The 11,328-nt window shown below is 40.1% G+C and overlaps 1 protein-coding gene across 1 annotated transcript; it reads right to left on the bottom strand.

Annotated features, from left to right (window-relative positions):
• Nucleotides 1-6,048: 6,048 nt before the first annotated feature.
• On the bottom strand, nucleotides 6,049-7,330 carry LOC109911146 (proline-rich protein 15-like). Its single transcript, XM_020510412.2, has 2 exons — nucleotides 7,068-7,330; nucleotides 6,049-6,890 (listed from the first exon to the last, which is right to left on the bottom strand). The coding sequence occupies exon 2, from the start codon at nucleotides 6,857-6,859 to the stop codon at nucleotides 6,527-6,529; it is 333 nt and encodes a 110-aa protein (XP_020366001.1). The 5' UTR covers nucleotides 6,860-6,890; nucleotides 7,068-7,330; the 3' UTR covers nucleotides 6,049-6,526.
• Nucleotides 7,331-11,328: the final 3,998 nt, after the last annotated feature.

The raw sequence follows: 11,328 nt of genomic DNA on the forward strand, positions 1-11,328 counted from the left end.
TCAGACTTCCAGGATCTGTAGTTCTTGGTTTTATTTTCGTGTCCTCCTCCATATTACTGTGTTCCCAGTTCTAGGTCACTTCCCAATACAATTCCAACACCTATTCCGAGGAAAATTCACTTTCACCTTCACCATAAAAATGCAATGTTGATTTAAGTAATATGAATTGGCTTGAATTTGTAGCAGCCTCTCAAGACTTTGCGCCCCGTTGCTAAGTTGTGTTCACACTCAACAGTACACTTGGTGCCGGCTCCTTCCTGCAATTAAATAAATTCATAGGCTGCTTGAAGTTTGCATATAGTATATCCCAAAACAAATTATTGAAGGTTGACCGTGCACTATGTGATCCCAGTGCTCATGTTTTAGAACTTTATCTAATAATACCCTCAGTTTTTCAATAAACTGAAGAAAATTTTTCTTTGCAGTTTCCCATATCTTTAGGATTGCTTGTGTTTAGTTCAAATTGCTACTCATTATATTCCTCACTATAACACTTCTCCTTCCTCAAACCTGTGTAATCTATGCAGCGAGTGTAACCTCATAGAGTAGGAGTTCCCTGACTGGGACTATTAATCTGGTCAAATCAAAGTGCCCTGGCTGACACTTAAGGAGTGTCAGACATCCTGTTCACACAGAGCTGGCTCTGAAGGAGCTGGTCAAGGACGGACTCTCTACTGTTATTTCAATCTATGAACTGGTGAAGGAAATAAATGCTGCCTTTTAGAAAGTAGGCTCTTTCTTTCTATAACTTAGACTCATTTGCAAATCAATAACAACTGCATTTCAAGTTTTTTTTAAAAAAATTTTCACATTGCAAATCACGTATTTCCTTTCTGCTGATATAGATTCAGAGCACAGTTCACCCAAGGACAGCAGTGGTTCAAGAAGGCAGCTCACCACCACCTTCCCAAGGGCAATAAATGAATGCTAGTGTCCCCACCCCTGGACCAGGAAGCCCTGGTTCAAGTCCTGTCTACTCCAGAGGTGTTTAGTAACATTCTCTGAACACGTTGATTAGGAAAATAGGTTAAATAAAAAAAATGCTGGGCTAGCCAACAAAGGCCATATTTCATGGATAAATAAAAACAAAAACCTACAGTTTCACTCCTTCGGATAATTCTTTTCTCATACACAGGGCATATCAGGGTAAATAAAAATCTTGATTCAGTAATTCAAATAAAATTAATTTCAACATCCCTCTCCAAAAACCTGGCTACAAATTCTGTCACCAGACACTAGAAGTGATTGCAATAGCAAAATCCAAGTATAAACAAACTGTGAGATTATACACTTAACAGCTAAGGTCATCTATAAAAATGATTAGGGCAACACTTGACTTCTAAAATGCTAAGCATTAAACTGAAAACTATTTATTTGAAACAAAGATGCAGATCATTATATTATTATGTTGTACATTTACCATAAAACTTGGAAAATTTAATAATTCTGAAATAATATGTTTTTCCAAGCTGCTAAGGTTATTGGTTTTATTATTGTTTTTCTCAAATTTTAATTTTGAAGTGTCTTTTAATCTTGATCTGAACACTGAATTGTCCATGATCTCATGTGTGTTCTGCCTACAGTCTTGAATTACTAGAAACTGGATGCAGACTGGACTTTTCTGCTTTAGAGACTGTTTGTTATGCACATTTATTTAGTTCAGTTTCATGTTCAGTTAAAATGCACAACCTGGTAACCTTCAAAATACAAACTAAATCTTTGACATAACTTAAATTCAATTCTGCTGTGTCGTCAGTGTTGAGTTAACTTTAAATGTGTATAAGTTTAAGCTACGGCTACACTATCGTAACTTTGATTCTCCAAGTCTCATTCACTCCAAGAAAGGTTTCCTGGCTGGCAGAACTGTATTTACCCTATATTCCACTGTATGTTTGTTTACAAGGTTTATGTGCACAAACATGAATAAAAACAAATTGGCTCTTTTTTTAAACCATTTTTCGAAATCTTACTCCCATCTTTAAATGTGCCTATAGACTTTAGTAGAAAAATTGCTGGTGTATGACCTTGTTAAAGGTCAATCATGAAAAATTAGCTCATCACCTTCAAGAACAATAGGGAATGGGCAACAAGTGCTGGCCAAACCCAAACTGATCACATTCCGCGAGGATTTCTTCTAAAAATCAAAGCTTTGTAGAATGATTTGGAGTGGAAACAGAAATAATATTTCAGTTGTCAACAGATTTGTGAACTTATGTGAAGATATAATTGTCTAGCTCACATCAACATTGCCTTCTAACATCATCTACATGAAACCAATTCTCATTCAAGATTAAAGGAGCATCCCATCACAAAATATGCTGCGTGTTAATGCCAAAAGGTCAATGCCTCGATATTATTTCACCATCCTTCATCAAAGATGAAAACAACTGAACACTCGGGCAGTGAAATCTACTGTTCCTCCCCAATCCCAACCACCTAGGCCCTATCGGGACTATAAGCTCCTCCTTTTTCCATTTAATAAATACAAATATCATAGGGAGGCAAAACTCAGGTTCCCACCCAACCTGTGCTTCCACCTTCTGCTGGTTTTTATTTTTCCCTGATCACCCGGGGAAAGAAAGCTGGCTCTCGACCTTGGTGAAACAACTGAAGGACTGTGAACTGTGAGAACACAGAGACGAAGTAGTCTCTTTCACTGATGGTCTCAAATACCTGACTTTCTGGGCGTCATTCTTTGCAAAAGCCGACACGAACAAAGGGTAACTTTTTTTTTCCCCCTCTGTCTCTTTAAGTGATATATTTTATTGCTGCAGCATGTGGATGTTCCTAGGAAGCAGAGATAGGCTCCCACTTGACGCAGGAAAATGAGCCTAGTTTAGAGCAAAGGTGAGAAATCATGCCATTGTCCTGCGTGGACAAGGAAAGGAAAATCTAAGCTCAAAAGTCTTTGCACGTAGTTAATTATCTGCATGTAGTGGCTTGTGGATATAATTTTGTTCCAAGTAAGATCCTAAGCACCGTCATAATTTGCAGTTAAGTCAAAACGAGATAACATTCTAACAGAAAAATTGATCTACTGTAAAAGTGTCATTCCATACTTTGACTATTTTCTTTTTAAAGACATTAAAAGAAAACTACAGAATCTGCACTTTCTATCCATATTAACATGTTTTATTCAGAGACATGTTGAAGACTTGTCTTGCATTCATCAGAGTATTGCTCAAGGTGTTGCCAGAAAAGGATAAACCAGGGAACCACTGGCCCCCAAGCTCTGTTTAATTTAAAAAGGTACAACATAAACAGAAAGAACATGTCCAGGCAAAGGAAAGGGATCAGAGTCGACTTGCCAACCAATCAGCACGCTTTTCAAAATGTAGTATAAATTGTTGCTCCCTTTGTAATTTGCTATTCTTGTGTCTGAATGCAAGATAAAAAGCTTCAACAGAATGCATTTTATCCCCAGTAATATTCAAGTTCTGCACTACCAAACAACTTTTTTTTATTAAAATAATTTCTGTATATGATGTTCTAAATTAATTTTGATAGATGGCAATACATTAAAACAAGCTTACCTTTTTCATCAGTAGAACATTAAGCTGTAACATTTTTTAAAAGTCAACTTGACTTGGATAATTCCTCACCAAATGATTAAGATGGCACTAAGTACTTTGCGCCTAATAAACAGTGTAAATAATGTTGAAATATATGCAGACAGAGCAACAAATTGAATTACAGCAAGATCTTAAACAATAAACAAGATAAATGACTATTTATTTATTTTTATTAAAAACCAAAAGAACTGCAGATGCTGTAAATCAAGAACACAAACAAAGTTGCTGGAAAAGCTCAGCAGGTCTGGCAGCATCTGTGAAGGAGAAAACAGAGTTATCGTTTTAGGTCTGGTGATCCTTCCTCATAACTGGGATCTGGGACTGGAACTGGAACTGGGGCTTCTGAGGAAGGGTCACCGGACCCGAAATGTTAACTCTGTTTTCTCCTTCACAGATGCTGCCAGACCTGCTGAGCTTTTCCAGCAACTTTGTTTGTGTTATTTATTTTTATTGTTGTTTCAGGAAGAAATTGGCATAACTCAATGCAATATCATCATGGGGCTGTTCTGCCTCAGTATAGTACTGGAATGGCAACCTAGTCCTGAAGTGTGCTTGAACTGAAACTTCTGATCCAAAGCAATGATGCTGAACACCTGAACAAAGTTAACATCGAAATGAATAACATTTAAGTAACACAAAGAGATATAGAAGGTGCATTGCAAGCTCTCAAAAAGGAGGTTGGAAAATGTACTTTTGTTTAAAGATTTCTTGCTAACTAATTACAGCATGGCATTTTATATTTTTAGATATTATTGCACACACGTTTTGCATTGTAAGAATTTTTTTCCACTTCCAGTAACAACGTAAAATAGGCTTTACCCTTTATAGACACATACAAAAATTAGTGTAGCAGGCCAAAAAAAAACAGTACCTGCAATTAAATTTATCATTGCCTGTCTAAATTCACAAATACTTTGCTCTCCAGATTGCTGTGAGGTGGAAAGAGCATGCCCTCAAAATGGCATTTTCACCATTTTAAGGGTGTCTTGGATTTGAGTGACCAGGAAAAGCTGCTATGCATGTCTTTAAATAACCAGATTTAAGGATTCTTAGGTTAACAGCATATACTAAGAAGGAGGTGTATGTTAGAATAGTGAAGTCCATGTCAGATAAAGATAGGAAAAGGAGGATTTAATTCAATGTGTATTTTTAAAATTTCCACAAATAATGAACTGAAAAAACCATGACTCAATGTAACTGACTGTAATTAACTGAATCTTTATTAAAAATGTGCTTCAAATTTTAAACACGTTGACTTTCTCTAGAGAGCTTACTTCAAATCTACCATGAAACTACAAACATTTATGGCACTCAGCACATTTGAATGGGGAGTTGACCAATAAGATGCTTTTGCTAAGCTAACAGTAAGGCAGCACAACTCGAATAAAAGCTTTCTATTTCACACATTTGCCCTCACTTGATGTCTCTACGACTTATGGTTAAATAGTACATTAACTGTTACTTTGACAACAAATTTGGGCCATTACTGCAATAATACCCAACTGCAAAATGCAGTGGAATTTCACATCTGGTTCTCAAAAAGTTATGTTTTCAGTGTTTATCAATTGTTGAGGAACCTGAATGCATAGAACATAAATGATCAAATGATATTGCATTCTGAAATACAGTAGCAATATGGTTCAATGCAATGCAATTGAACGTGTAATCTTCTTGAAATTTTTAACTGTGCTGTTGAAAATTATCTCTTGAAGTAATCTCTTCAATGTTAATTCAAGTACGTGAATACCATTCACCATTCAATAACAACAACAAATCTGAAATTTTCAACAGTAGATCTGAACTTTCAGTCAGTTGCATATGCCACAAATAAAAGTGATTCACTATAGAGCTTTGAGGAGGACAATCATGTTAAGCTAAGATTGGTGTTCCTGTCTGTGTTGCACTCAAATGATCTAATAAACTCAGGCATAAGGAGAGGCAAGTATTCCCATGATTTATCTGACCATTTCAGAAAGTCAGCAGACACTTTGCTCATTTTGTGCACGTATCCATTAGTTATAAATTAATAAGGAAGTTTTGTTTAAGTTATTTCTAATAGCTACCATCACAGAGGAGAAACACATTCCCAGCAAAATAACTACAGCATCTCTTTCTCATTCAAACCGGGGACTTACCTGCACCTTCACTGACCTATACTCATCTGAACAATAATTCCCAATTACATATTGAGAAATTATCTGCAAAAGTTCCCCAGGTAACCAGTGATGCCTAATGATCCAAATAGGTGCCTATAAATTTTGTGGCAAGGCTCCAGATGCACTGTCCTTTAAAGAAAAGGTTCTACATGTTGGGTTACAGGGTGTGTTGCATTTTGGTCTTAAGCCATAGTTTAGCAAATAATTAACTTTTATAATAGACCAGAGGGAGCAATGCACCTTTGTTTGAAGCTTTCGGGGTCGGGGGGGTGGGGGGAGGCAATAATATTCAGCAAATATGAAACAGTACAGATTAAAAATTCATGAAAATATTTTTATTTTAAAAATTAACGCCTTTAAAACTCAAATATAAACAATTGCTTTGGTGGGATGTTGAGGCTGTTTTTAGTCTTAAAGCTTCATAACAGCCACAGACAAAAATATTTACTAAAGGTAGAGTTATCATTATAAACTAATAACTTGAATCATTTTCACTCAAGAAGTTCTGAATCAGAACAAGCGTTTCTTCATAATTCTCACTCGCAGTGAATTTTACTGTCTCTGCACCTGATAAGGAAAGAGTTCAGGACTGTAAAAATCAATTTACACCAGCAGGTATCTGTATTACAGCAAATAAATATTTAACAATTCATGAAATATTCAAGGTATTATAAATTGACACTTTAATTTCAGCTCTTATCTTATTAAATTAAGGGCTTTAAGATTTCCCTTTGGAGTTCATTGACTAGTCTTTAAAAACACCCGAACGGACGGCGTCTTTAGAAACTGTATTTTGTATTAGTTTTCATCATTTGTATTCCCATTCGCGTTGCCTTCAAAAAACTTGGGGCTCTCTGGTAAAGTAGCCCTGACTCTGCGTTTTTCCTTGAAACGTCCAGAGCGGGAGATTTTCAGATTCCTGCGTGTGCTTTTCTCGTTAAAGCCTCTTTCGAATTTGGGGTCCACGTATTCTTTATCATCGATGAGATTAGGATGTTTGTTTTCCAGGGCCGTTGTTTTGTCTGCGGACGACTGCACATTCTCCTGCCCTGCCCCCTTGTCCGTCAGTTCCTTCGGCTTCTTCTTCAGGGTCATCGATTTCCACCAACTGGCCTTCCCACCGTCAGCCATTTCCCGGCCACCTCTTCACACCCTCGATCAGCTTTAAAACACAGATACTATCATTGAAGGACTGAAGACGGCAGCCTGTCTTAGCACAGCAATAATTTTACGTCTACGCAAGACTTCATCGCAAAAATATAGCGCAAAACAGAAGCAACGCCACTTCCACCGTTTTAATGAGGAGTTCCACATCATCACTTCTATTTACCAGACTCACCTGTTTGCCTCTCTTACGTGTTGACACGATCTACAGTAGAATTGATTTTAGCAATTCAGCTGATCAAATCGCCTTTTCTTTCCGCACGATCGTCAGTCCATGCCTGCTGCAAGTCCGCGCACTTTGCTCCAGTGGTTTATGATCCAAGTGGCGGTTGAAGATAAGGTAAAAGTTGTTTTACCCTACGCAGTGTCTCTTCTTGAATACGCCTATCGCTAAGTGACCCTTCCGTCTCCTGGCTCAGGCTGCACTACCTGCCGCAGGTGCCGCGCGGTCCAATTGGTTCATTCCCGCGAGGGTGGCAACACCGCACCTGTCAATCAAACAGGGCCCACGTGCTCCTCAGGTGAGCTCCCCGTCCAGGTCCGGGCTCTGGCTCGGCTCACGGGAGCTGTACCTGGATCGCGCGCCGCCGTGAGGCGTCCAAACTCCGCGTGAGCTTTTGTCTCCACGAGTCTTGAGAGTTTCGACAGACTTCTTTCAGTGGTAGGTGAATTCCAGTATGTTCACTATGAGGAGGAGAGGTCAATTTTGAACGTCCGAACGGTGGGTTTTACGCTTCGAACAGTGCCGCGGTGTCTTCATGGTGTTGCGGCGATTGCGCTCTGATCCGCTTCGAACCAACCTGCGGGCTAGGGAGGGGGTCGTTCAACATTAAAGTGTTTGCAAAGCATTCTGTGCGTACGAAGTTGATCTTCACGCTTTGTATTTTATCCCGAATGTGTTCTTAGTTTACAGCACTTAAGTTTGAAACAGAACCAATTTTCCTAAATAAATTATTCAAAATATTGGACATTAAACACTCGTGTGTTTTAGAACGAAACTGAATTTGTATAATTTGTACAAAAAACTAGGTTTTATGTAGAAACGTTTTTGAACGTTTAATTATGTATAATGTAATAATTGATTTATAATTTCAGATTAAGACAAACCAGGATTACACAGGCATTAGGGGCAATTATCAAAGTAGATTCAAGACAAGTATAACAGAATTTATAAATTAAATGTTGTAGTGGTTTGCCAGTGGGGTAGAGAGAAATGCTGTTCAAAATATAGTTGGATAGGGGCAATAGCAAAACTAGGTGAAATGGGATAGCTGAAATTTAAAGAGCTGTGTCACCTTGTCCTGTATATTTCTTAATTTTAAAACAGAAAGTTATTGATGTTAATAAATGTATAGAATACCTTATGCTGTCTCTTAAAGCATCTTAATACATAATGCAGTCTTTTTGTAATACGATTGATTTATTGTCACGTACCAAAGTACAGTGAAAAGCTTTGTTTACAAGCAGTACAGGCAGACCATAGTAAGCTAGAATGTACAGATCAAAAAGACTTCGAGGCATACAGGTTACATTGCATAGAGTGCGCGCCAGGCAAGATCAACATTAGCAAGATCAGTATTTAAAGTTTTAATGAAGATCTGTAGCTCGGGTTGTGGTTGGAGTTGTTGGTTGGTTTACCAAGCTGACTTTCATGCAAACATTTTGTCTCCCTTCTAGATGACATCATCAGCACTGTGTAGCCTCCGTTGAAGTGCTGTTGTTCCCCAGATTGAGCCTAAACCATAGGTTAGATACGTGGACGGCACCTTTGTGATCATTAAACGAGCAAAGTTAGAAGAAACACACCACCTTAATAACAGCATATTCACCGTGATCAAGTTCACCAGGGAAGAAGAGAACAACAATCAACTCTTGTTTCTAGATGTAATGGTGGAAAGAACGGACAACAGGGAATTCCTTACCAGTGTAAGACTACACACATAGACCAAATCCTGAATTACAACAGTAACCACCCCAGCGGCCACAAACAGAGCTGTGTGAAGACTCTGTTTAAACGAGCGATAACACACTGCAATACCCCGGAGCTGTGCAAAAAATGAAGAGGAACACCTATACAGAGTCTTTGCAAACAATGATTATCCTAACAGCTTAGTCCACCAATGTCTGGCAAACAAACAACACTAAGAAGACATTGAAAGCCCCAACACAGTGGCAACCTACCCTTTGTTAGAAATGCATCAGAACTGTCTACAAGATTCCTACGACCTCTTGGAATAAGGATAGCACACAAACCAACAGCCACACTTCGCCTGTCACACACAGAGACAAAAGACCCCATACCAACAATGAGCAGGACAAATGTGATATATAAAATATCATGCAGCAACTGCGAGAAACACTACGTAGGACAGACGGGCAGGAAACTTGCCACTGGGATACGTGAACACTAACTTGCTGCGAAACAGCACGACCAACTGTCCCTCGTTTCAATATACTCCGACATAGAAGGACATCTACATACTACTATGGTACAAAACTAGAAATAAAACTGCCCACCATGACAGACCGGACCATATAAATTCAGAGCAGGACAGAACAACAGCACTTAAACGGAGGCTACACAGCACTGACTGTGTCACCTAGAAGGGAGATGAAACTCTTACATGAAAACCAGTCAGCTTGGTGAACCAACCGACAGCTCCAAGATCAGCATTATTTGAGGCTAGAGAGTCCATTCATCAGTCTAATAATGGCCAGGAAGAAGCTGTTCTTGAATCTGCTCATGCGTGTGTTCAGGCTTCTGTATCTGCCTGACAGAAGAGGTTGTACGAGATCATTACCGAGGTGGGATGGGTCTTTGATGTTGGCAGCCTTTCTGCAGCAGTGAGCTGTGTAAATGGAGTCCAAGGATGGAAGATTGGCTTCCATGATGGTCTGGGCTATGCACACACCACCTTTGGTAGTTTCTTACGGTCTTGGGCAGAGCAGTTGCCATACCAGGCCATTATGCACCCGACAGTATGCTTTCAATGGTGCATCCGTAGAAGTTAGTGGGGGTCCTTATGGACATGTCAAATTTCTCGACCTGCCTGAGGAAGAAGAGGCGTTGTTGTGCCTTCTTGACTATCGCATGCACGTGGGAAGTCCAGGACAGGTTGTTGGTTATCGTCACTCCAAGGAACTTGACTCTCTCCACCCTCTCAACCTCAGCTCCATTGTTGTAGATGGGGGCATGTTCTTCTCATTTCTTTCTGAAGTCAATGATCAGTTCTTTAGTTTTGCTGATACTGAGAAAGAGGTTTTTTCATTGCACCACATCACCAAACCCTCTCTTGCTTCTGTATTTTGACTGGTCATTGTTAGATATCTGTCCTACCACAGTTATGTCATCAGCGAACTTGTAGATGGCATTTGTTTGGAATTTGGCAACACAGTCATAGGTGTACAGAGAGTACAGTAGGGGGCTAAGGATACATCCTCAGGGGGGCTCCAGTGTTAAGTGTTATTGTGGAAGAAGTGCAGTTACTTATCTTCACTGGTTGCGGTCTGTGGGTTAGACAGCTAAGGATTCGGTTGCAGAGGGCAGAGTGGAGACTAAGGTCACAGGGTTTTGAAATCAGTCTGGAGGTGATGATGGTGTTGAAGGTGGACCTGTAGTCAATGAGCAGGAATCTGACATGGGCGTCTTTGTCCAGATGGTCCAGGGATGAGTGCAGGGTTAGGGATATGGCATCTGCTGTGGACCTATTACATCAGTAGGCAAATTGTAGGGGATTGAGACAGGCTGGGAGACTGGAGTTGATGTGGGCCATGAACAGCCCCTCGAAGCACTTCATGATTATTAAAGTCAGACCTATTGGGTGGTAGTCATTAAGGCACACTGCATGTGTTTTCTTAGGTACAGGGATAATGGTGGCCTTCTTGAAACAGGTGGGGACTTCGGCTTGTAGAAGGGAGGGGTTGAAGATGTCGGTGAAAACCTCAGCCAGTTGGTCCCCACGGGATCTGAGTGCTCGGCCGGGAACACTATCTGGGCCCGTCGCTTTCCTTGGGTTGACTCGCAGGAAGACCGATCTGATGTCTGCAGCAGAGACGGAGGGAACGAGTGTGTCTGGGGCTGTTGGGTCAGGTGTCACCACGTCACTGGCATTCTGCTCACACCGAGCACAGAAAGCATTGAGCGAGTCAGGGAAGGATGTGTCTTTGTCCACTATTTTGCTTTGCTTCATTTTGTGTCCCGTAATATTGTTTAGACCTGGCCATGGGCGATGGGAGTCTGTTTGGTAGGTTTGGCCTCTAACTTGGTCGGGTGCTGCCTCTTGGCATCCCTGATAGCTTTGCGGAGGTCATATCTGGATTTTCTGCATTGGTCCAGGTCACCCAACTTGAATGCTGCGCGTCTGGTCTTCAGTAGGGAAGGGATTTCCTGGTTCATTCGAGGTTTACGGTTGGGAATACTCGGATTGACTTCTTTG

Source organism: Rhincodon typus, chromosome 2 (genome assembly GCF_021869965.1).
Source record: "Rhincodon typus isolate 14 chromosome 2, sRhiTyp1.1, whole genome shotgun sequence".
NCBI classification, from domain to species: Eukaryota; Metazoa; Chordata; class Chondrichthyes; order Orectolobiformes; family Rhincodontidae; genus Rhincodon; species Rhincodon typus.

Coding starts and splice junctions, on each gene's coding strand:
- LOC109911146 (XM_020510412.2), bottom strand. CDS start 6,859: ATGGCTGACGGTGGGAAGGCCAGTTGGTGGAAATCGATGACCCTGAAG.